Below are 24394 nucleotides of genomic sequence, written 5' to 3'. Positions count from 1 at the left end.
GTCCCAAGACAATTCTTCCAATGTAACCCAGGGAATCCAAAAGATTGGACACCCCTGCTTAGCATATCCTGGGTCTCCCTCACTCCCCGCAATCCCTCACTGTCCCCCAGGGCCTCCAGCTGCAGCAGCTCTCTGTCCTGCAGCCATTTACCTCATGCTCCTCCCTGACTGCTGGACTGCGGCTCTGTGGGGTCAGGGCCAGGCCCAGATATGGCTCAATGGACGCTCAATAGAATGGCTGGATGTTGGAGGTGTGAGGACAGCCAGCTCCACTTTACCCCACAGCTGTCTCCTGAGGCAGCCTTTCTGTACCCCCTGGCTCCTCCTCCTGTCATTCATTCATTCAACTCATTCATTCAACTCCTGTCATTCACTCATCCAACAAACATTTATAGAGCACCTAACCTGTGCCAGGCTCTGACTTTCAGTCAGGATGGAAGACAGCGTCCTTACATGGACACTTGGATGACTAAGGAAGGAACTTAGTAGGTGCCAAAGTGACCCTAAGATAGGTGGCCTGAGGCCAGCAGGTGTCCTGCGAAAACAATGGCAAAGACTCAGGTTCCCAAACTGGGAGTCATATTATTGGTCTGCAGTACAAAATCACTGACAAAACACACCTGTGCCCATGAGCCAAGCATGCAGAGGGCCAAAGGTGTCCGCTGGCATTTCTTCAAAGAGGCAGTTTTGTGTGAGCGCTGAGCATGCGCACTTGTGGACCCCTGTCCTAGGCGAGGACCATGCCTGAGTTCTTCTGCTAGGAGATCCACTCTGTCTCCCAAATCACTCACCAGAGGCTCTGCCCTCTGCCCAGGCTCATAAAGATTTGAGAGCTCAGCCAGGTGCAGTGGCTCACGCCTGTAATCCCAGAACTTTGGGAGGCCGAGGCAGGGGGATCACGAGGTCAGGAGTTCCAGACCAGCATGACCAATATGGTGAAACCTCGTCTCTACTAAAAATACAAAAATTAACCGGGCGCAGTAGTGCGCACCTGTAGTCCCAGCTACTCAGGAGGCTGAGGCAGAAGAATCACTTGAACCTGGGAGGCGAAGGTTGCAGTGAGCCGAGATCATGCCACAGCACTCCAGCCTGGGCAACAGAGCGAGACTCCGTCTCAAAAAAAAAGCAAGCAAACAAACAAAAAAGATTTGCGAGCTCAGAGACAGAGGAAATGCCATGTGTCTTCCCCTTCCGAGTCCCATGGGGCCAGAGCACGCCTTCCGCTGCCTTGGCAATGACAGACAAGCTGGGGTCCTTCCCCATCGCCAGCTCTGCAGCACTGCCCTCCTGGGAACCACATTCGGTCATTCTGTGGAGTTTTCACGATGGGTTTCATCATCAGATTCGTTTCCTCCATGGGACTAGACTCTTCAGCAAGTCACATTACGTCTCCGGACCTCAGCTTCCCCTCCTGTGAAACAACAGGGTGGGACTTAAGGGCCCTTCCTGTTTTCTCTGACAGTCTGAATCTGTCTTGTGCACGTACATAGCCCAGCAATAGTGTCAAAGAGCTTTAATTGTGGGATGGAAAGAAAGGAACCTGTGGGATTTGAGGAGGGGACAGGTACCGCCAAATGCAGATGATTATTCTGAGGGCATCCTTGACAGGCCAGATACTGTACTCTGAGTTTATCTGCAGCCGCTTGTTGTCTGGCAAGTCCAGGGATGCTGTGGGTCTCCAGTTGGTTCTATCTGAGCTGCTACTGGGGTGGCAGCTCTCAGAAGTGTGGGACAGGATGCAGGCGATGGGGAGGGACCGGAATCGCATATTCCCTGCAGGACATAGCGCACGACGGTGGTCTGGGGTAGGATGAAGTGTACGTGCTCTGCTTCAGGCCAGCCTTGGGTGTGAGCCATCTCTGCTTAAGTTGTTCATAGAGTCCATAGTTTGTAGGGGGAGCTGCAAGAGAAACCAGGGTCCCGTTGAATGGGGCTTAGAGAAGGAGTCTTGCTCTAAATGGCCACGAGACTGGGCAGCAGGGGCCCTGGAGATTTTCCCAGGCTGCTCTGTCAGGCACCAAGGCCGGCAGAGCACCAGAGGGAAAAAGTCTTGCGGAGAGCATTGGTTCAATCAGTCCCTGGCGGTCTCAAGGTGCACCTGCATCCCAAGTGCTCAGGGGAGACCAGGCTCTGCCACGGGGGCCCTGGAGAAGTCAGCCCCCATGGTGAGGTTGTGCGTGGCCTCGCTGGTCCTGAGTAATTGTCCCACCCCTGTCGGGAAGGAAGCTGTGTGCATGGAGAGTGATGTTGAGAAGAATCCCATGCAAAAGTAATGCAGAGTGACCAGCAGCTCATCCTCTGACCTATGTCCCTTTGCATCAAAAGGTAGGACCACAAAGAGATGGCACTGCTTTGTGTCCTCATTAGGGTGGATGTGGCTTGAAATGTAAATCAGATCAAGGCACTCTCCTGCAAAAATGCATTCCAGGTCTTGGGATTGTGGGTAGGACAAATTTCATTCCCTTCACTGTGCCCTATGAGCCCCTACATGGCCCTCCTCCATTCCTGCCGTAGACCTTTTTCACTTTCTGTTCCTTCCTCTGGAATGCCCTCCCCATCGATCCCTGTATGGCTCCCTTCTTCCCAACTCAACTATCTCCTCAACAAAGACCATCCCTCACTTTTCCAAGGAGGAATGTGTGAACCAAAGGAGGCTCACAAATTCACCACCTCACTTTCTATCCATTACCTGTTTTCTCTCCATAGCACACATTCCTGTCTAAAATTATCTATGTGATCTTAAGTGTTCTTACTTTTTAGTGGTGTCTTACCTGTTTCCCCACTGGAATGTCAACTCCCCGAGGCCAGAAATTCCTCAGTGTTTGTTACCATTGCAGCAAGGAGCACTACCTGGGAAATATTGTCACTATTCATGTAGTAAATACGACTGGGAGGAAGGATGCGTGGATGCGCTCCCTGCCACCTGTGCTCTAAGCATGCCATCAAGGGGCACAGGTGATGGCTTCATTACACAGCCAAGATTATCCCGTATCAAGGGGAGAGCACAGGAGGCAGCCCTGAGGGGACAATAGGACTCAGCCCCGACTGTGTCATCCACTGCTCTCCTGGAGCCAGGGCCACCTGTGTGGCTCCTTCTGCATAAGGCAGGTATAGCTGCATTGGTCTGTGCACCTTTACAGACCAATTCAGAGGAAAACCCTGAATTATAAAAATACCAAGAAGGGGGAAGTCAGACTTCTCTGGCAGCCACAGCAACTTCTGTCCATTCCAGGTGCGGAGTGGAGGCAGCCCCGGGTTGTAACCATGCCGGTTGTAATGGTCGTCATAGGTGCTGATCAGGTAGCGATGTGGGGGTTCCTGGTGGTGGGTGATCAGGTGTTTGTAGGGGAGCCCCTGGAAGGACAGACACAGTGGGCTCATTACTGATAGGAGCAAGGCATCTGCCTGGCCATGGTGGAGACAGGAGCTGCCACATGTAGGGGTCTTTGGCGCCAATGGAGAGAGTGGGCATCCATGGGCTGGCAAAAGGTCTTCAGAAACACACTTGTTTATCCCACTCTGAGGCATCCCACTTTCAAACACATCCCAGCTAGCTGCAGTCAGTTCTCTGTATGGCCGGTCCCATGCCAAGTCAATTCATTCCTAGAATGAGCTACGTTGGCACATTAAAATGAAAGCCAGGACATCCTGCTGAATGAGAAGAGTCAGTACCACCTCACTTGTGATCTGAAATTGCAGCCTATTTGTCTCAAGTCTCATGCATCCAAGCCTGTTCCTAAGGGCAAGGAAAAGATGGTGAAAGCCAGCCTGACGTGTGTGCCTTATATTTCAGTCTGTTACTGTGGGAAGAATCAGAGAACACCCTATAAATTATCTTCTCTTGCACACGATTTACTGCTCGCTCAGTTGGAAACTAGGGGAGTGATTTCTTTGGTGAGGAGTAATTTACAGGGAGAAGAAAGCCATGTTCTCCTTACTCTGCGATGTCTGCCTGATTCAGTGCTTTTCCTAAGAAAATCCTCTTGGGCCCAGAAGGGAATCCTGGGGAACTGTACTGATTTACTAGAGGGGATAATGTTGATTTCCATGCTTGTCCTCTTGTCTGGAGCAGACAGGGAGGCCTGTGTCTGCTATGGTCTGGAAATGCCAGCTGCACCCAATATTTCAAGTGGTGGTCCCATAAATAAGTCAGATCACAATGCCAGAGGAAGACAAGGGGGGTGGGCACAGACATTAAGCAGGATTCCCAAGATCCACATCGCCAGGTACCCCATAGTGTATTTCCAGTGCTGAAGTGACTTGGAGGGTTTCCCATCAACAGAGGGAAGTGCAGAAGCAGCCTCGTGGCTTGGGAGGGAGAGACGCCAGGAGGAATTTTCTCGTAGTTTCTCTTGATTTGGGGTGTGGTCCTGCTGTCTTTATTGGGTGCCTGGGATTTTTCCTTATTTGGGAAAGTGACAGACACAGAGACAACTACCTTTGAAAGAAGAGCTTGTTACTTACAGTTCTCAAGAGGAAGAGTACGCCACGCCCTGCAGGGCCACATAAGGAAGCACCAGTGTTGGTCGTTGGTCGGGAGGCGGAAGGAACGAGCGGGGAGCAGGGCCCAGAGCCTTTACTGTGGTTTCCATGGGAACCATTGGGTGAGGCAAGTTTAGGGTGGACAAGTTTAGGACTGGATGTGTGAATAGTTTGTGGGCTCTGGGCCCTAGAGGTGGTCTCTACTATCTACTACTTAGCCCTGGGGTGATTTAAGGCAGAGGAAACATTGGCTTGGTGTGTGAGAATCAGATAAAGGAGGCGGTTGGGGATATGAGCTTTGGAATCGTTTTTGCCTAAGAAGGAAGAGCAAGTGGGAGTGGAGAGTGGGAGATGGAGAAGGAAGCTGTCCTAGGAGAAGGAGGGCATCATGAAGGAAACAGAAGAGCTGACAGAGTTGAAGCAGCCGTGTGGTAGCAGGGTTATGTTCAGAGCCCCATCCCACAAGCAGGCAATTTGAACAGAAACATTAGACATAAATATTCAGGACTGGGCACAGTGGCTCATGCCTGTAATCCCAGCACTTTGGGAGGCCAAAGTGGGCAGATCACTTGAGACCAGGAGTTCAGGACCAGCCTGACCAACATAGCAAAACCCTGTCTCTACTAAAAATGCAAAAAAAAATTAGCTGGGTGTGATGGCACACACCTGTAATCCCAGCTACTCGGGAGGCTGAGGCAGGAGAATTGTTCCAACCCAGGAGGCCAAGGTTGCAGTGAGCCAAGATCGCACCACTGCACTCTAGCCTGGGTGACAGAGCGAGACTCTGTCTCAAAATAAAGAAAAGAAAAGAAGAGGAGAGGAGAGGAGAGGAGAGGAGAGAAGAGAAGAGAAGAAAGGAAAAGAAAAGAAGAAATGAATATTCAATTGTCTGTTCTTTTGGAGAGGACAGTGCAGGGTGTGGGTGGGGTGGGGGCGGGGGTTCTTAATTTTAACTAGATTGTATGTTAAACTCTTGGTCAGAGCTTGTAATGGGTCCAAAGGTCTTTCAGAAAAGCTCTCTAAATGCTCTACAATGTACTGAGAACTACGGTCAATACCTCACACACATGGATGGTTGGAGACCGAGAGCCCCCGATCCTGGCTTCTAACTTTGACTTGTTTATGTTAAAATTCACTTGTGTCTTTGGTGCCCACTACCGGTGAAGCTCAGCAGCCCCAGAGCATCAGCTTGCTTGGGGATGTCAGCGTGGTCTGAGGATGAGGGAGTGGCCTGGGGTTGCCAGCACAGAGCTGAAAATCTGTTGCTGCTTATCCTAACGTGGATCCCTAAATGCAGTATGCAAATAGGTGACTCTGGCAGATGACGAATGGAATCTGAGGACATTCTTTGCCTGAGTTGCAGAGCAGCAATTTGCTTCATCCCTTACCATTAAGCCACACAGCTTTGAAAAAGACACTTGACACCTCCGGCCGCTGAGCTGAATGGTCTCTTGGGTCCCTCCAAACACTAAAATGCCCCAATTCCAAAAGATGTCCACGACCTTATTCCGTGCCTCTCTGCTGCCACCCTGAGCTGAAGCAGGTGTAGTAGGGTCAGGTGCGGTGGGAGCGGGGAGACAGAAATCACTTATGAGAACAGCAGGCTGGCAAAAGAAACAAGTCAAGGGAACTCCCAGAGTGTGGTGGGGACAGAGCACAGCTGCGCACCCAGTGGGTGAGCACCTACAAGCTCACTCTCCCCAGGCTGTGCCGGCTGGGAGCTGCCCACAGCAGTTACTGTAGGAGACCGCTTTCCCTGCTGTTCCTGGAAGCGCCAGGATCTCTGAGCCTCTGGCACACCAAGTTAATAATTGTCTCCTATATACTCACCGGGGGGATTGCTAAAGGTAATAATAGTCTCAAATGCCCCTCCTTGGGTGTGGGGGGCATGTTCTGAGGTTGCAATGCCCTGCTTTCTGCTTCCAACCCCTGGAACACCATGATTCCCACAGACAAGTGCCCAGTCAATACAACATGTGAATGGTGCTTGACTTTTCACACAAAAGAACAGGAAGCTGCAGCACGGATAATACACAACACTGTTTGTCCAAATACATCACTGCTAGCTGCTTTTGCAGTGCCTTATGTGATTCCCGACTAGATGCATCATTTACCTTTTTGTTGCTGTTTCTCACATTCTTTGCCCATATTCTGTTGGAAGAGTGTGATCCAGGTGCTGGGATATAGGTTGGAGGGAATGCTACCAGTTTGAGATTAAACAGATCATCAGCCCACACAGGTAATTATGGGTTAGTGCTATCTGCAGCCCCTGGGCTGGGAGGGTATTAATGAGACTACTCCTGTTTTGCCCAAGAGGATAATAAACCTATAAGAACCTGGCTGGTGTCCCCTGAGCTGTGGGTGGGGTCCAGGCCTGAGTGTCCCAGCCGCCACTCCCTCTTACCTCAACTTTCCTTTTCCCGTACCACCTGGAGATCTGGTCCGGTCTGTGGTCTGGGAAAGGGATGTATTCTTTTCCGTAAATGGATTGGGGTGTCTTGTCAGTGTCTCTGGTGAACTGGAAAAGACCAAATATTCAGGAAAACCTCTGAGATGCCACTTCTCAAACTTCTGCTGGGTCCCCTTACCTCCTGGGCCATCAGAAGATGGGTCAGGAAAAGGTAAATACAAACCCCAGGACATCCTGCCCAACACAGGAAAAGAGCTTGCTCGGGGACAGGGAGCCTGCCATGTGTCACCCCTGGGAAGAGCTGTCATTGTCTCCCCTGGCCACCTTCTCATCATCCGCACCTGTGTCCTTTCTCATCTTCTCTCTCCCTGCTCTTGTCTCCTTTTTGCCTCCTCCTTTTTTTTTTTTTTTTTTGGACACGGAGTCTCGCTCTGTCACCAGGCTGGAGTGCACTGGTGCAATCTCGGCTCACTGCAACCTCCATCTCCCAGGTTCAAGCGATTCTCCTCTCTCAGCCTTGGAGTAGCTGGGATTACAGGCACGCGCCGCCGTGCCCAGCTAATTTTTGTATTTTCAGCAGAGACAGGGTTTTGCCATGTTGGCCAGGACGGTCTCGATCTCTCAACCTTGTGATCTGCCCGCCTCGGCCTCCCAAAGTGCTGGGATTACAGGTATGAGCCACTGTGCCCAGTCCTCCCTTTCTTTCTCTTCTTCGTTCCTCACTCTTTCCAACTCTCTCACTTTTTAAATTACATTTTGTTCTCTAATTAGTTTTCTTAACGTTTAATATGGTAAAATATATTCAACATAAAATTCATTTACCATTTTAGCCATTTTCAACTCTACAGTTCAGTGACATTCACACTGTTGTGCAACTATCACCACCATCCATCTCTAGAACTCTACTTACCTTGCAAAACTGAAACTCCGTGACCGTTAAGCACCAACTCTCCATTCTCCTCTCCCTGCAGCCCCCGGCAACCATCATTCTACTTTCTCTGCATGACCTTGCCTGTTACAGGCACCCTATGTAAGTAGAATCATACAATGTTTGTCCTTTTGTGTCTTAGCTCACTTAGTATAATGTCTTCAAAATTCATCCATTTGATAGCATGTGTCAGAATCTTCTTCCTTTTTAAGGTCTGATTATATTCCATGGTATACTTACACATTTTGTTTATCCTTTCATCCATCAGTGGGCATTTGGGTTGCATCCACCTTATGGCTACTGTGAACAGTTACTATTAATGTGAATGTACAAATATCTTGTTGAGTCCCTGCATTCGATTCTTTTGGGCATACAACCAGAAGCGTAATTGCCGGATCATATGGTAATTCTATGTCTAATTTTTTGGGAGAACTGCCATATTAGTTTTCCACAGTGGCAGTATCATTTAGGGTCCAAGGGTTCCCATTTCTTCATATCCTCACCAACACTTGTTATTTTCTGTTTTTTGATACTAGCCGTATTAAAGGGTGAAGTGGTATCTCATTGTAGTTTTGATTTGGACTTCCCTAATAATCAGTGAGGTTGACTATGTTTATGTGTTTATTGGCCATTTGTACATCTTCTTTGGAGAAATATCTATTCAGCTCCTTTGTCATTTTTTAATCAGGTTGCTTGTCTTTGGTTATTGTTGAGTTATAGAAGTCCTTTACATATTCCGGATATTAGTCCCTTATCAGATATGTGATTTGCAAATATTCTCTCCCACTCCACTGGTTATCATTTACTCTGTTGATAGTGTCCTTTGAGGCACAAAGTTTTTTGTTTTGATGACATCCAATTTATTATTTTTTTCTTGTGTTGCTTGTGCTTTTGGTGTCATATCAAGAAATTCTTGCTAAAGCCAATGTCATGAGACTTTTCCCCTATGTTTTCTTCTTTTTTATTTAATTTAAAAAAGAGAGAGATGGGCTCTTGCTACGTTGCCCAGGCTGGTCTTGAACTCCCTGCCTCAAGCAGTCCTCCTGCCCCAGCCTCTCAAAGTGCTGGGATTACAGGCATGAGTCATCACACCCAACCCCCTGTGTTTTCTTCTAAGAGTTTTGTAGTTTTAGGTCTTAGCCAGGTCTTTGATCCACTTTGAGTTCAGTTTTGTATATGGAATGAGGGAAGGACCTAACTTTATATTTGTACACACAGATATCCACTTTACTGAACACCATTTGTTGAAGAAATTGTCCTTTCCCCCACTGAACAGTTTTAGCATCCTCGTCAAGAGTCGTTTGACCGTATATACAAATGTTTGTTTCTAGGGCTTTCTCTTTTGTTCTATAGGTCTATGTATCTGTCTGTATGCCGGTATCACACTGTCTTCATTACTGTGGCTTTTAGTAAGTTTTGAAACCAAGAAATGTGAGTCTTCCAATTTTGTTCTTTTTTTCAAGACTGTTTTGGCTATTTGGAGTCTCTTGAGATTTTATATGAATTTTAGGATGGATTTTATGTCTGCAAAAACTTTACTGAGGTTTCGATAGCGATTGCATTGAATCTGTAGATAGCTTTGTGTAGTATTGGTATCTTAACAATACGAAGTCTTCCATCCATGAACACAGGGTGTCATTCCATTTATTTATGTCCTCTTTATTTTTTCCAGCAGTGTTTTGTAGTGTTCAATGTATATAAGCCTTTCATCTCCTTGGTTAAGCCTACTCTTAAGTATTGTATTTTTTGATGTTACTGTAAATAGAATTGTTTTCTTAATTTCCTTTTCAGAGTTCACTGTTAGTGTTTACAAACACAATCAACTTTTGCATACTTTGCTTGACTCGTTTATTAGTTCTAACAGTTTGTGTGTGGGTGCATGTGTGTTTCCGACATATAAAATCATTAGGGGTTTCCTATATATAAAATCACGCCATCTGCAAAAAGAGAGATAATTTTACTTTTTCCTTTCCAATTTGGAAGCTGTTCTTTTACTTTCCTAATTTTTCTGGCTAGAACTTCCAGTACGATGTTGAATAAAAGTGGCAAAAGCTGGCATCTTTGTCTTATTCCTAATCTTAAAGGAAAAGTTTTCAATCTTTCACCATCGAGTATTATGTTAGCTGTGGGTTTTGTTATTACGCTGAGGCAGTTTCCTTCTATGTGTAGTTTGTCGAATGCTTTTTTTTTTTTTTATAAAAAGAAGTTTAATTTTGCCCAATGCTTTTTCTACACTGTGATGATCAGGTAGTTTTTTTTTCCTTCGTTCTAGTATATTGATTAATTTTTATATATCAAACTTTTTTTTTTTTTAAAGACAGAATTGGCCAGGCTGAAGTGCAATGGTGAGATCTTGGCTCAGTGAGACCTCCACCTCCCAGGTTCAAGCCATTTTCAAGCTGGGACTACAGGCATGTGCCACCATACCCAGATAATTTTTGTATTTTTTGTAGAGACGAGGTTTCATCATGTTGGCCTGGCTGGTCTCGAACTCATGACCTCAACTGATCTGCCTGCCTCGGCTTCCCAAAGTGCTGGGACTATAGGCGTGAGCCACTATGCCCAGCCCTGAACCATTCTTGCATTCCAGGAATGAATCTCACTTGGTCATGGTGTATATAACCCTTTTAATATAATATTGAATTGGGGTTTCTACTATTTACTTGAGGATTTTTGCATCAATATTCATAAAGAATACTGGTTTGTAGTTTTCTTTTCTTGTGATGTCTTCGTCTTTAGTATCAGGGTCATGCTGGCCTCATAAAATTCGTTAGAATTTATTTCCTCCTCTTCAATATTTTGGAAGCATTTGAGAAGGACTGATGTTAATTCTTTTTAAAATATTTGTTAGAATTCACCACTGAAGTCATTTGGTCTTAGGCTTTCCTTTGTTGGGAGATTTTTGATTACTAATTCAATCTCTTCACTAGTTATAGATCTATTCAGATTTTCTATTTCTTTATAATTCAGTCGTGATAGATTATATATTTCTTGGAATTTCTCCATTTCATGGAGAATTATGTAAGTTATCCAATTGTTAGCATAAATTGTTCACAGTACTCTCTTATTATCTTTTTAAGTCAGAAAAAAGTTGGTAATTATTTCACACTTTCATTTCTAATTTTAGTTACTTGCATCTCCTCTTTTCTTCCCTTAGTCAATATAGATAAACATTTGTAAATTTTATTGAGCTTTTCAAAAAACCAAGTTGGTTTTCTGTTTGTTTGCTTGCTTGTTTGTTTAGAGATGGAGTCTCAGTCTGTCACCCAGGCTGGAGTGCAGTGGTACAATCTCAGCTCACTGAAACCTCCGCCTCCCAGGTTCAAGCAATTCTCCTGCCTCAGTCTCCCTAGTAGCTGGAATTACAGGCATGCACCACAGCACCCAGCTAATTTCTGTATTTTTGGTAGAGATGGGGTTTCACCATGTTGGCCAGGCTGGTCTCGAACTCCTGACCTCAGATGATCCACCCACCTCAGCCTCCCAAAGTGCTGGGATTACAGGCATGAGCCACTGCACCTGGTCCTAACTTGGTTTTATTGATTTTTTTCTGTTGTTTTTCTATTTTCTATTTTACTTACCTCTTCTCTAAATCTTTAATTTCCTTCCTTCTGCTAGCTTTGCATTTAGTTTGTTCTTTGTTTTTCTGTTTTCTTAAAGTGTAAAGTTAGGTTAATTTGAGATATTTATTCTTTTTTAATGTGTTTACAGCTGTTAATTTCCCTCTTAACAGTACTTTCACTGCATCCCATAAGTTTTGGTATGTTGTATTTTCATTATTATTTTCTAATTTTTCTGTGGTTTTTTTCTTTACTGATTGTTTTTTTAAAACAGTGTGTTGTTTAATTTCCACATATTTGTGGATTTTTCAGTATTTCTTCTGCTACTGATCTTTAAGTTCATTTCATTTGTGATCAGAAAAGATTCTTTTTATGATTTTAATCTTTATAATTTATTAAAACTTGTTTTGTAGTCTAACATATGGCCTATCCTGGAGAATATTCCATATGTATTTGAGAAAAAAAAAAAAAACACCTATTCTGCCTTTGTTGGGTGGAGTGTCTGTCAGGTCCAATTGGTCTATAGGGTTGTTCAAGTCATCAATTTCCTTACTGATCTTCTGTTTTTATATCCAGTATTAAAAGTGGGGTATTGAAGTACCTTACTATTAGTGTGGAGCCATCTATTTCTCCCTTCAATTCTGTCCATTTTTGCTTCATACATTTCAGAGCTCTAATATTTGGTGTACACATGTGTGTAATTATTGTACCTTCTTCTTGGTGAATTGGCCCTTTCATCAATATATAATGTCCCTCTTTGTCTCATAATAGTTTTTAACCTAAAGCCTACTTTGTCTGATATTAGCCATATACCTGCTCCCTTCTGGCAAAAAAAAAAAATATCTTTTTGCTTCCTTTCACTTTCAACTTACATGTGTACTTCAAGCTATAGTCTGTCTCTTGTAGGCAGCATATAGTTGATCCTGTTTTATAAATCTCTCTGCTAACGTATGCCTTTTATTTGGAAGTTTAATCCATTTACATTTAAAAGTGATTATTGATAGGGAAGGACTTACTTTTGCCATTTTAGTATTTGTTTTCTGTATGTCTTGTAGATTTTTGTCCCTTATTTGCTCTCTTATTGTCTTCTTTTGTGTTTAATTTTTGAGGGCCACATTTTGATTCCCTTATTATTTTCTTTTGTGAATATTCTATAGGCATTTTCTCTGTGGGTACCATGGGGATTATACACAATATCCTACAGCTATAACAACATATTTTAAATTGTGACCAACTGAAATTGCATACCAAAACTCTACTCTTTTATAGCTTTGCCTCCTTCTGCTTTATGTTATTAAAGTCACAAATTACATCTTTATATAATGCATACTCATTTACATAGATTTATAATTTTATGCCTTTGTCTTCTAAATTCTGTCAAAAATAAAGACTGGAATTACACCCCAAAATTATAATAACCCTAGCTTTTATGCTTTTCTACATATTTACCTTTACTGGACAACTTTATATTTTTGTATGGCTTCAAGTTACTGTCTAATGTCCTTTTGTTTCAACTTGAAGGATTCTCTTTAGCTTTCCTGGCAAGGTAGGTCTACTGTCAATAAACACCCTCAGTTTTTGTTTGTCTGGGAATGTTTTAACTTCTCCCTCATTTTTAAAAGACAGTTTTGTGGGATACAGAATTATCAGATAACAGTATTTTTTTTTTTTATCAGCACGTTAAATATATTATCCCACTGCCTTCCAGGCTCCAAGGGTTCTGCTGAGAAAATTCCCTAATAATCTGTTTTTTTGTTTGTTTGTTTGTTTGTTTTTTGAGACAGGGCCTCACTCTCACTCTGTCACCCAGGCTAGAGTGCAGTGGCATGATTCTGGCTTACTGCAACCTCCACCTCCCAGGCTCAAGTGATCCTCCCACCTCAGTCTCCTGAGTAGCTGGGACTACAGGCATATACCACCGTGCTCAACTAATTTGTATATATTTTGTAGAGATAGGGTTTTACCATGTTGCCCAGCTGGTCTTGAACTCCTGGGCTCAAGCAGTCTACCTGCCTTATCCTCCCAAAGTGCTGAGATTCAGACATGAGCCACCTCATCTGGCCAATCCCCTAATAATCTCACTGAGGAGTCATTGTTCTTGATGAGTTACTTTTCTTCCGGTGCTCTCAAGATTCTGTCTTTGTTTTGGGTTTCAATATTTTAATTATAAAGTGTTTCAATGAGGGACTCTCTAGATTTTTCCTACCTGGAGTTCATTGAACTTCTTGGATTTGTAGATCTATGTATTTACTCAAATTTGGGAAGATTTTAGTCATTATTTTTTCAAATACTCTCTTGGCCCCTTTCTCTCTCTCTTCTCCTTATGCAGTTCCCTTAATGCATATATTAATCTGCTTGATAATGTCCCATAAGTCCCTTAGGCTCTGTTCACTGCCTTTAAATTTGCTGATTCTTTCTCCTGCCTATTCAAATCTGCTGTTGAATTCTTCCATTGAATTTTTCAATTCAGTTATTGCATTTTTCAGCTCTAAAACTGGTTTGACTCCTTTTTATAATTTCAATCTCCTTTTTGATATTCTCATTTTGTTCATGTATTGTTTTCCTGATTGACTTTAGTTCTTTGTGTCCTTTACCTATTTGTCCATATTTAAGACGGTTGTTTTAAAGTATTTGACTAGTACCTTGATGCTTGTGTTTATTCAGGGAGAGTTTCTCTCACTTTATTTTCTTCCTTTGGATGGGCCTTTTTTTTTCCTGTATCTTTGTATGTCTGGTGATTTTTCATTGAAAATTGGGCATTTGAAAAGCAGCCAACTCTTTCAGTCTTTGTAGACTGGCTCTGTGCAGGGAAGACTTTTTCTAACTAGCAAGTAATGTTCTGAGTCTTGGGGTCAGCCCAACATGAAGGCTTAAAATATTCTCAAGTCTTTTCTGGTGTACATCTTGCCTGGACCTGTGTGTGTGTGTGTATGTGCGTGTGTGTTTTTGTGTTTTCTTAGTTCCCCTACATACACAGCTGCTTTTAAATGTTTTAATTTCCAAAAAAAGTCTCACCCCTGCTTCTTCTTCGACTTCAGATGTTCTATCGTATTCCTCTATGCACAATCTCTTGCCCTAGATATTTATAGATCTGTAATCCCCTGGCAGCTTTCACTAGCTGTGCCTGTCATTGCTTTCCATGGCTTTTCCCAGCCTGGGATCTGAACTATGCCACCTTTTCCCGTCTGAGCTCCAAGTTAGAAGAAATAGAGAGCAATCCCTCAGGCAGCCCCAGACAGGTGCAAATGTTGCTCCACTCACTCTGGATTTGAAGGAGGGAACTTGCAGCCAAGCTGCCACTTAGCCTAAAATGCAGACTATGCTATGCTGTGCTGGGGAGGTAGTGGGAAAGGACAAGTAAAAACATCATGAAATTTCCTATTCATTTTGAATGTGTCTTTTTCTTGATTGGCTATTTGACTGGGCTATATATCTTTGACTGTTTTCCAGAGCTCCTATAATGTTTTTGTGTTTTTTTCTTTAATGTTTCTATAGGGAATGAGAACCTGGAGCTTCTTAGTCCACTACCTTGTTGACGTCACTCCAACTCCACTACTTTTATGCAATCTTCTCTAGGTGTGAGACCAGGCCATAATATCCCTGAGTACTGCATCACCCATGGGCACCTGAAGGTATTCAACCAGTCCTTCCTGCTTTTGGAACTTCTCTTGCACACACCTGCTCACCAAACAAGGTCAAGTACATTTGTAGCTGATGGTGACTGAAGGTTGTATCTGGCCAGAGAGTGGTAATTACTAACGTTCTCCATGAAAACAGCCTTTAACCTTCCCTTCTTTTCCCCATACCAAAGCTGACATTTCTATTTCACTTTCTTTCCCTTGCACACTTCCCAAGAAGACATGGGGAAGTCTAGATGTCTCTGAAAAACTTTAAGTGGCTCAGTCTTGCCAAACACAAATGAAGATATTCTATTTCAAGTATGCCAACTTGAAACTTTACCAACTCAGGCAAAGTATTTTCCAAAGACCTTTAAAACACAGAGGAAAACCAAGAGCCAAATTGTTCTGTTTGAAAGTAAAAATTGAGGCCGGGCGCGGTGGCTCACGCTTGTAATCCCAGCACTTTGGGAGGCCAAAGTGGGCAGATCACTTGAGGTCAGGAGTTCAAGATCAGCTTGGCCAACATGGTGAAACCCCCTCTCTACTAAAAATACCAAAAATTAGCTGGGCATGGTGCATGCACTTGTAGTACCAGTTACTTGGGAGGTTGAGGCAGGAGAATCGCTTGAGCCCGGGAGGCGGAGGTTGCAGTGAACCGAGATCATGCCACTGCACTCTAGCCTGGGCAACAGAGCGAGACTGTGTCTCAAAAAAAAAGAAAAAAAGTAAAAATTGAAATGCATTAGTAGGGCAGGATTGTGGAAAGGTGCCAGAGAGCAGCAGCAAATCCCCAGACATCAATGCAGAGAGTGGCAAGCTGGCCTCAGGAGGTACCACATTCTGGGAAGGGCCAGAATAAGGAGAGCAAGTGTTCTTCAAATCAAGTATAAAGGAATTAAGGACAGAAAATATCCAGATGCCTAGAAACACTTCACTGAGAAGAGTGCTGAGAGGCACAACTATATTGACACCGTTACCGTATTTTCAATGTCCCTATTATATCTGTAACAGAGTGTCAATGGTCTTTTCGCTGACCAGTATAAACCAGTCATAGAAACCATGCAAAATGCATGAATATTGATGATTGCTTGAATGTAACTATCCTTTGTAGAACACAAAGAGAACAAAGATGTATGTTACATACATGTTTTTCCATTGTGTATGTGCTCAGTTCCACTCATAAGTATAAATAGCTTCCCCCCAAACCTGCTGAATATTTAAGATGCAATCTTAATATTTTTAAGATGCAATCATCTGCTGCCCTCCATTTGAAAACAGAGATGAAATTCACTCCTGCCTCTCCCCATCGGTCCTCCCTCTGAGCCCTCTGTCCAGCCTCTCTCGTTTCCTTACCTTTCTCCTCTCTTCCACCCAATTTCCAGTGAGCACTTTCGTTGAGTACTTGGTCTCAATCTGCCAGCCTGGAGTAGAGAGTGGCTGTGGATTTACTACAGTCAAAAACATGATAAGGATTTGCCCCAGGTTTCTTTGACTTGACACAGTTTAAGGCTTCAGGGGGAGAGGAAGGTGCTATGAAGTTGCTGAGTTTGGGGTGCCTATTTTGTCTTCCCAACTGGCCTCCTGACTGAGTAGTAGACTACTCCCTGCTAATCTCAGAGAATAAAATGGCCCCTCTACTGTTGACTGTCTCCATGGTGACAGACTCTGGGTATAAATACTCTCTGTAAGAGAACAGCTGATTCTGCAGAAGCAAAATTGACCTCACAGAAACAAATCAAACCAACCACCCCCACAAAAGCACTGGCCAGAAGAACCTGGTTTCTGTGTTGTCACCACAATACTAGTATCATCCTTGCTACACTTTTACAATTGGGGTGAGTTAAAGTCTGCAACTATTTAATGAATGTTGATGTGCTTGCTCCAAGCAAAGACATTTATATACATTTATTCACCTGTTTAATCCTCACAGCCGCCCTCTGAGGCAGATGCCATTATTATACCCATTTTACAGATGAGGAGACTGAAGCAAAGAGATTAAGTAGCTGCCTAACGTCATGCAGTTGTGATGAGATTTAAATCCCATGAAGAGATTTAAATCCCCTCTGGTTCAGACCTAAACCACTGGGCTCCATTCCCTGTCTGCTACTTTGCAGGGGCTTGCACAAAGAATTCTGTCTTTGTGCTCGCACTGGTATAATATGGTTCATTCACTCAGTCTTCATTCATTCATTCCACAATCATTTCACATTCTATGTCAGGTGCTTAGCTACAGCTGCAATGCATTAGCAATTAGACCTGGGCACCATCCCCACAGAGCTCAGTCCAATGAGATAAAGGCCTTTGTCTTGCTCATTCATTAGGCAAAAAAAATATTAAAAAGCACCAAGATATCCATCAACAGAGGGCTGGTTCAATAAATTGTAGTTCATCCATATGATGAAATCCTCTGCAAGGGTTTTAATGGTTGACTTAGGAAGATGTCTATAACATGTGGTTAAGTTAACTAAACAAAACTCTGTGTGCTACAGTATCGCTTGCTAAAAATGAAGAGGCTGGATTTCAGTAGGCATTTCAGAGAAAGTTTCCAACAGCCTTTAAACAAAAATAGAGGAAGTCCAGGAAACTACGTGTTCCATCTTGAAACTAAGCCTGTGGCAGGAAAAGACCATGAAAGATGTTCTGCAGATTAGAATAAACCTTTATTTAGCAGAGACCACAGTTGGGACAGGGCTGGCACGATCTCGGCTTACTGCAAGCTCCACCTCCCAGGTTCACTGGATAGAGGACTGGCCTTACAAACATTCTTTTCTCATAAGTTATTGCAGACCTAAAGCCAGTTTCAGCCAGCTTATAGAGGCTGTGCACAAACTCTCTTTGTGTCCTGCATTCACCTTTTGACATAAAGAGCCAAATTCCACCTCATTTAATATTAAAACGCTGCCCGCAGTTTGCAAACTGGTATCACTAATAAAGCTGTGCTATTCAGCCATCCTGGTAGTGTTTTGGATAACAATCATGTACAAAACAGTCATAGCAGCCATGGCTACATGCAACATGGGTGAATCTTGAAAATATTAACAATATTGGGGAAAAGAAACCAGACTTGAGTAAATACATACGGTAGGATTCCATTTATATGTAGTCCACAAACACACAAAGCTAAACATTATTGTTTAGGAAAGATGTATGTTACATACATGTTCTTCCATTGTGTATGTGCTCAGTTCCACTCATAAGTGTAAATAGCTTCCCCCAAACCTGCTGAATATGTATAAATAAGGCCTTGTGAAGCATGAAACCCAACCTGTCCTTCCTCTCTTGGAAGAGACAGTAATTCTGACCCATGCTGGAGACCATCTCCCTGTGCAGACCACAAATAGGCAAAACTGAACATTATAGTTTAGGAGCATACTTTGGCATTAAGCATATAAAGAAAAGCAAGGGAGTGATGGCTATAAAAGTCAAGAGAGTGGTTTCCTTTAGAGGAGGAATGGGTTGTGACTGGGAGGGGCATGTGGAGTACTTTGGGCGTGCTGGCAATATTTTATTTCCTGACCAACTCAGTGTTTTTTGTGGGGTTTGCTATTCCAGAAAATTCATTTATCTGTGTACATTTATTTTTAATGTACTTTTTGATGTTTGTGTTTTATGTGACAATAAAAGGTTTTAAAAACTGAATTATACCGGGCCGGGCACGGTGGCTCACGTCTGTAATCCCAGCACTTTGGGAGGCCAAGGCGGGTGGATCATGAGATCAGGAGATCGAGACCATCCTGGCTAACACAGTGAAAGCCCGTCTCTACTAAAAATACAAAAAATTAGCCGGGCGTGGTGGCGGGCGCCTGTAGTGGACTGTGCTAGTGGTGCTGGAGCCAGGTTGTACCTGCTCATGAGAGCCAGTTGTGGTCTCGTCCCAATAACATGCTCTATGAAGTCACATTGGTAGCTTGACATCAGTCACAGTGGGAATATTTCCACCACAGAACTGGCAAAGGCTACATATCAGGCTGTTCGTTTTTTTTCTCCCAGAAAGCGAGTTTATCAACATGTTATTGGTTATATTCATCAATATTTACCATATTAGAAATTAAAACAGTCTGAGCACAGTGGCTCATGTGTGCAATCCCAGTATTTCGGGAGGCCAAGGCAGGAGAATTACTTGAGCCCCAGGAGCTCAAGACCAGCCTGGGCAACATGGAGAAACTAATTTCTTAAAAATATAGATACATGGAAAATAGCCAGGCATGGTGATGCACACCTATAGGCCCAGCTACTAGGGAGGCTGAGATGGCAGGATCCGTTGAGCCCAGGAGTTTGAGGCTACAGGGAGCTATGATCGTGCCACTGCACTCCAGCCTGGGTGACAGAGAAAGACCCTGTCTCAAAAAAAGAAAGGAATTAAAACAGACATTTAAAATATATTTATTAATTTCAAAATACCAAAAAAACTTATTTCATGTTAACATAATTAATTTTTTAATAAAGATTGACTCCATTTTCCAAAACAAAAAAATCTGAATAAATTTTTTGCCCACTGGTGATTTTGGTGGTCATCTGGAAAATATTGCTTTGCTAAGCTGTGTGGATCTTCTTCCAAACTATACAATATTTTTAAAAATCACACTTGCTGCTGGATACGGTGGCTTACACCTTGTAATATCAGCACTTTGGGAGGCTGAGGCGAGCAGATCACTTGAGCCCAGGAGTTCAAGATCCACCTGGGCAACATGATGAAACCCCATCTCTACAAACAAATACAAAAATTAGCCAGGCATGGTGATCCACAGCTGTAGTCCCAGCTATTTGGGAGAGTGAGGTAGGAGGATGGCCTGAGCCCAGGTGGTCGAGGCTACAGTAAGCAGCAATAGCACCACTACACTCTAGCCTGGGCAACAGAGTGAGACCCTGTCTCAAAAAAAAAAAAAAAAAAAAAATCACATTTGCTAACATCATTACTGTTATCATCAGAAAAGCATTGAACTATTAGGAAGCTGTCAAGTTCACTGTGGTGGACATAAGTTTTCCAAAATTCCAGTTCTAGTTTGAAAGCTCAAAATTTTGTTATTGGCAGCAATTAATCTCAGTCATTTCAAAAAAAAGAAAACATTTCAAACTTAAGTAATCATGGTTTGTCTGCAAGTAATCATGGTCTGTCAAGTAAAAACGGTGTTTCATTGAAAAAAAAAAAAAAAGTCCAGCTAATTAATTCAGTTCACAACTCAATCACCCACACATATGCTGTTTCTCAAGACAGTGCTCACCCTTGGATGTGCAACATCAGTGCCTTATTTGTATCTCCTTCCCATTTCATCACACAGAGTGCTAAAAAGGCATTTGCTCAGGGTCAAGGTTTGATCAAAGTAATAACTGATACTTCTTCATCAAAGGACATTCTTAGGTGAACATAATTTTTTTTTGTTTAAACTGTAAGTGTGTGGCAGTGAAGAATAAAGGATACTGATACAATTAATGGCACTGCCTTGATCCATGCACAGGTGCCAGCAATTTTACCCACAAATGCTTTTGCACCATCAAAGTCAGCACTGTGGGCCAGGCGCGGTGGCTCACACCTGTAATTCCAGCACTTTGGGAGGCCGAGGTAGGTGAATCACCTGAGGTCAGGAGTTCGAGAACAGCCTGGCCAACATGGTGAAACCCCGCCTCTAGTCATAATACAAAAATTAGCCAGGGTGTGGTGGTGCACACCTCCTCAGCTACTCAGGAGACTGAGGCAGGAGAATTGCTGGAACCGGGAGGTAGAGGTTGCAGTGAGCCAGGATCGTGCCGTTGCACTCCAGCCTGGGTAACAAGAGCAAAATTCCGTCTCAAAAAAAAAAGTCAGCACTCTAGTGGAAAAGGGCAAATAACATCTTAGTAGTATTATGAAAATTGTCAGCTGGGCACAGTGGCTCACACCTGTAATCCCAACACTTTGGGAGGCCAAGGCGAGCAGATCACGAGGTCAGGAGTTCAAGACCAGCCTGGCCAACATAGTGAAACCCTATCTCTACTAAAAATACAAAAAATCAGCTGGGCATTGTGGCGGGTGCCTGTAATCCCAGCTACTCGGGAGGCTGAGGCAGGAGAATTGCTTGAACCCGGGAGGCAGAGGTTGCAGTTAGCCGAGATCGCGCCATTGTACTCCAGCCTGGGCAACAAGAGTGAGACACCATCTCAAAAAAAAAAAAAAAAAGAAAAGAAAAAAGAAAATTGTTTTCACCCACCAGGCCCCTTGAAAGGGACTTGGGACTTCCAAGCATCTGTGGCTCTCACTTGGAAACCCACTGCTCTAGGATAAATACTTAGAAGTGGAATTGCTACATCAGAGAGTGCATATGTGCCTCCAGCTGTACTAGATAATGCCAATTATTTTCCAGAGGGTTGTATCAATTTACATTCCCACCATGAGTGCATGGGCGTTTCCATTGCTCCACACCTTCCGGAACTTTTTCAGCATCCCAAACAGAAACTTTGTACCCTTCAAGCTGTAACTCCCCATTCTCTCTTTCTCCTCAACCCCTGGTATTCTCTCTTCTCCTTTGTCTCCGTGAACTTGCCTAGTCTAGGTATCTCATATAAGTGGAATCATATAATACTTGTCCTCCTGTGTCAGTTTTCTTGCCCTGAGATAATGTTGTCAAGGTTCGTCCATGTTGTAGCACATATCAGAACTGCATTCCTCTTTATGGCTGAACGGTATTTCCGTTGTATGTATTTAACACATTGTTTATCCATTCATCTGGTGATGGACATTTGCTGTGTTTTCACATTTTGGCTTTTGTAAATAATGCTGGCATGAACACTGGTGTACAAGTAGCTATTTGAATCCCTGCTTTCAGTTCTTTGGGTTCATACCTAGAAGTGATATTGGCACCACAAAACTGTTTTCTTCTCTCTTTTCTTTTTTTTTTTCCAGGTCAGATGGGTGACATGCTGACGTCATAACAAGTTTCAAGGGTGGCACACCTCACACATGTACATGAACACCCAATCATCAGGCTCACGAACCACAAAAGGATCTGTTTTCCACAGCATCTGCATCATTTCTCATTCCTGCCAGCAGAGCACGAGGGTTCCCATTTCACTACCTCCTCACCAACCGTTGTTATTTTCCAGTTTTTAAATAACAACCAGCCTCGTGGGTGTGAAGTGGCATCTCATTGTGATTTAATTTCCCCTAATGACTAACAGTATCGAGCATCTTGTCACATGCTCATTGGCCATTTATACACCCACTTTAGAGAAATGTCTATTCAAGTCCTTTGCCCATTTTTTTGTTTTTCATTTTTTATTTTAGGTTCAAGGGGGGTATGTGCAGGTTTTTACATGCATATATTGCAAAATCCTAAAGCTTGGGCTTCTGATGATCCTGCCACCCAAGTAGTGAACATAGTACCCAATAGGGAGTTTTCAACACTTGCCCTCCTTCCCCTTCCCCACTTTTGGAATCCCTGGTGTCCACTGTTCCCATGTTTGTGCCCATGTGTCCCCAGTGTTGAGCTCTCACTTGTAAGTGAGAACATGTGATTTTTGGTTTTCTGTTTCTGCATTAATTCACTTAGGATAATGGCCCCAGCTGCATCTATGTTGCCACATAGAACATGATTTCATTCCCCTTTATGGCTATGTAGTATTCCACGATGTATATGTACCACGTTTTCTTTTCTTGTGTTTTCTTTTCAGAGACAGTGGCTCACTCTGTCACTTAGGCTGAAGTGCATTGACACAATCACAGCTCATTGCAACCTCAACCTCCCAGGCTGAAGCAATCCTCCTGTCTCAGTCTCCTGAGTAGCTGGTTCTGCAGGTGCGTACCACCACACCTGGCTAATTTTTATCTTTTTGGTAGAGACGAGGTTTCACCATGTTGCCCAGGTTGGTCTCAAACTCATAGGCTCAAGTGATCCACCAGCCTCAGTCTCCCAAAGTGCTGGGATTACAGGCGTGCGCCCCTGCACCCAGCCTGTACCACATTTTCTTTATCCAATCCACACCATTGAGGGGCACCCGGGTTAATTCCATGTCTTTACTGTTGTAAATAGTGCTGCAATAAATATACAAATATGGGTATCTTTTTGGTAGAAGGGTTTATTTTCCTTTGGGTAAATACTTAGTAATGGGATTGTTGGGTCTAACCGTAATTCTATTTTTAGTTCTTTGCCTTTGCTCATTTTTGAATCAGGTTTTGTGTGTGTGTACGGCTGTTACTTCTTCCTTGAATATTACGTGAATCAATCCATCTGGGCCAGGAGGTTTCTGTTTGGTTTTGTTTCTGTTGGGAGGCTTTTCTATTTTAGATTCACTATCTTTATTAGGTACAAAACTACATAGGTTTTCTGTTGCCTTTTCCAGTTTTGGTAAGTTGTATTTTTCTAGGAATTTTCACATTGCATCTAAATTTTCAAAAGTTTTGACATACATTGCTCATAATATCTTCTTATCTTTTTGTATCTCTAGGGCTTGTATTAAAGTTCCCTTTATGCCTAGTATTTATTATTTATGCCTTTTCTCTTTTACCTTTATTGTTCTCACCAGATATTACCAATGTTATCAGTCTTTGCCAAGAGCCAAAACGTGATATGGTTGATCATCTCTATTGTGTGATTGTTTTATTTCAGAAATTTTCCTTTAAAGATATAAAAAGCAATTTTTTTAAAAAAAGGGTAAGTATACTTTTAAAAACTTTATTTTTTCATTATATTCCTTGTATTTTCTTTGGATTTGTTTTGTTATCAGTTTTTTGGTTTTTTGAGATGGATGTTTAGTTCATTAATTTTCAGCCTTTATTCCTTTCTTCTATATGCTTTTAAGGCTATAAATTCCCTTAATTGTTGTTTTGAGAATATAAATTCCCTTAACTATTATTTTTCTACTTCCCATAATAGACTAAACTATTTTCTATTACTTTAGTGTTTACCAAAGAAATTACCCTGCACTCATGACTTAGCAAAGTCTAATGTTGATTGATACTTTTACCCTCTTCCCAGAAAATTCAAAGACCTTAGAACAATTTAACTCTATTTGGTCCCTTCCAGACCTATATGTTATAGTGTACTTTAATTCTGTTTCCTATATATTTTACATTACATGTGTTATTATTATTATCATTTTATAGTTAGCATTTACTTAGATTTGCCCACATAATTTCCATTTGCATTATTTTTTATTGCATTCTGCATCTCTGACCTCCCATCTGTGATCATTTTTCTTTTTCCTGAAGAACGCTTTAGAATATCCTTTAAAGGAGTTCTGCTGGTGGCAAACTTCCTCAGTTTCTATTTATCTGAAAACATCTTTATTTCACTTTGATTCTGAAGGATATTTTCAGTGAGGGTAGAATTCCAGTTTGGCAGTTACTTTTCTTCACACAGAGAATATATTTTCCACTGTTTCCTGACTGTCATTGTTGCTTCCGAGAAAACAGGTGTCAGTC

The 24394-nt window shown here is 42.8% G+C and overlaps 1 protein-coding gene and 1 non-coding gene across 2 annotated transcripts; both read right to left on the bottom strand.

Moving 5' to 3' along the window:
* Nucleotides 1-1498: 1498 nt before the first annotated feature.
* C1H1orf158 (chromosome 1 C1orf158 homolog) lies at nt 1499-16680 on the bottom strand. Its single transcript, XM_003891136.3, has 4 exons — nt 16354-16680; nt 6887-7000; nt 3177-3354; nt 1499-1900 (listed from the first exon to the last, which is right to left on the bottom strand). Exons 1-4 carry the CDS (start codon nt 16462-16464, stop codon nt 1719-1721), a joined length of 585 nt encoding a protein of 194 aa, XP_003891185.1. The 5' UTR covers nt 16465-16680; the 3' UTR covers nt 1499-1718.
* Nucleotides 16681-21876: 5196 nt separating this feature from the next.
* On the bottom strand, nt 21877-21980 carry LOC116272448. Its single transcript, XR_004181126.1, has one exon. It is a non-coding gene; the product is annotated as a small nucleolar RNA U13 (small nucleolar RNA).
* Between the last annotated feature and the right edge of the window lie 2414 nt (nt 21981-24394).

Source organism: Papio anubis, chromosome 1 (genome assembly GCF_008728515.1).
Source record: "Papio anubis isolate 15944 chromosome 1, Panubis1.0, whole genome shotgun sequence".
NCBI lineage: Eukaryota > Metazoa > Chordata > Mammalia > Primates > Cercopithecidae > Papio > Papio anubis.
Note: the sequence above shows the minus strand (reverse complement) of the source record. Positions and strands in the feature narration are given on the sequence as shown.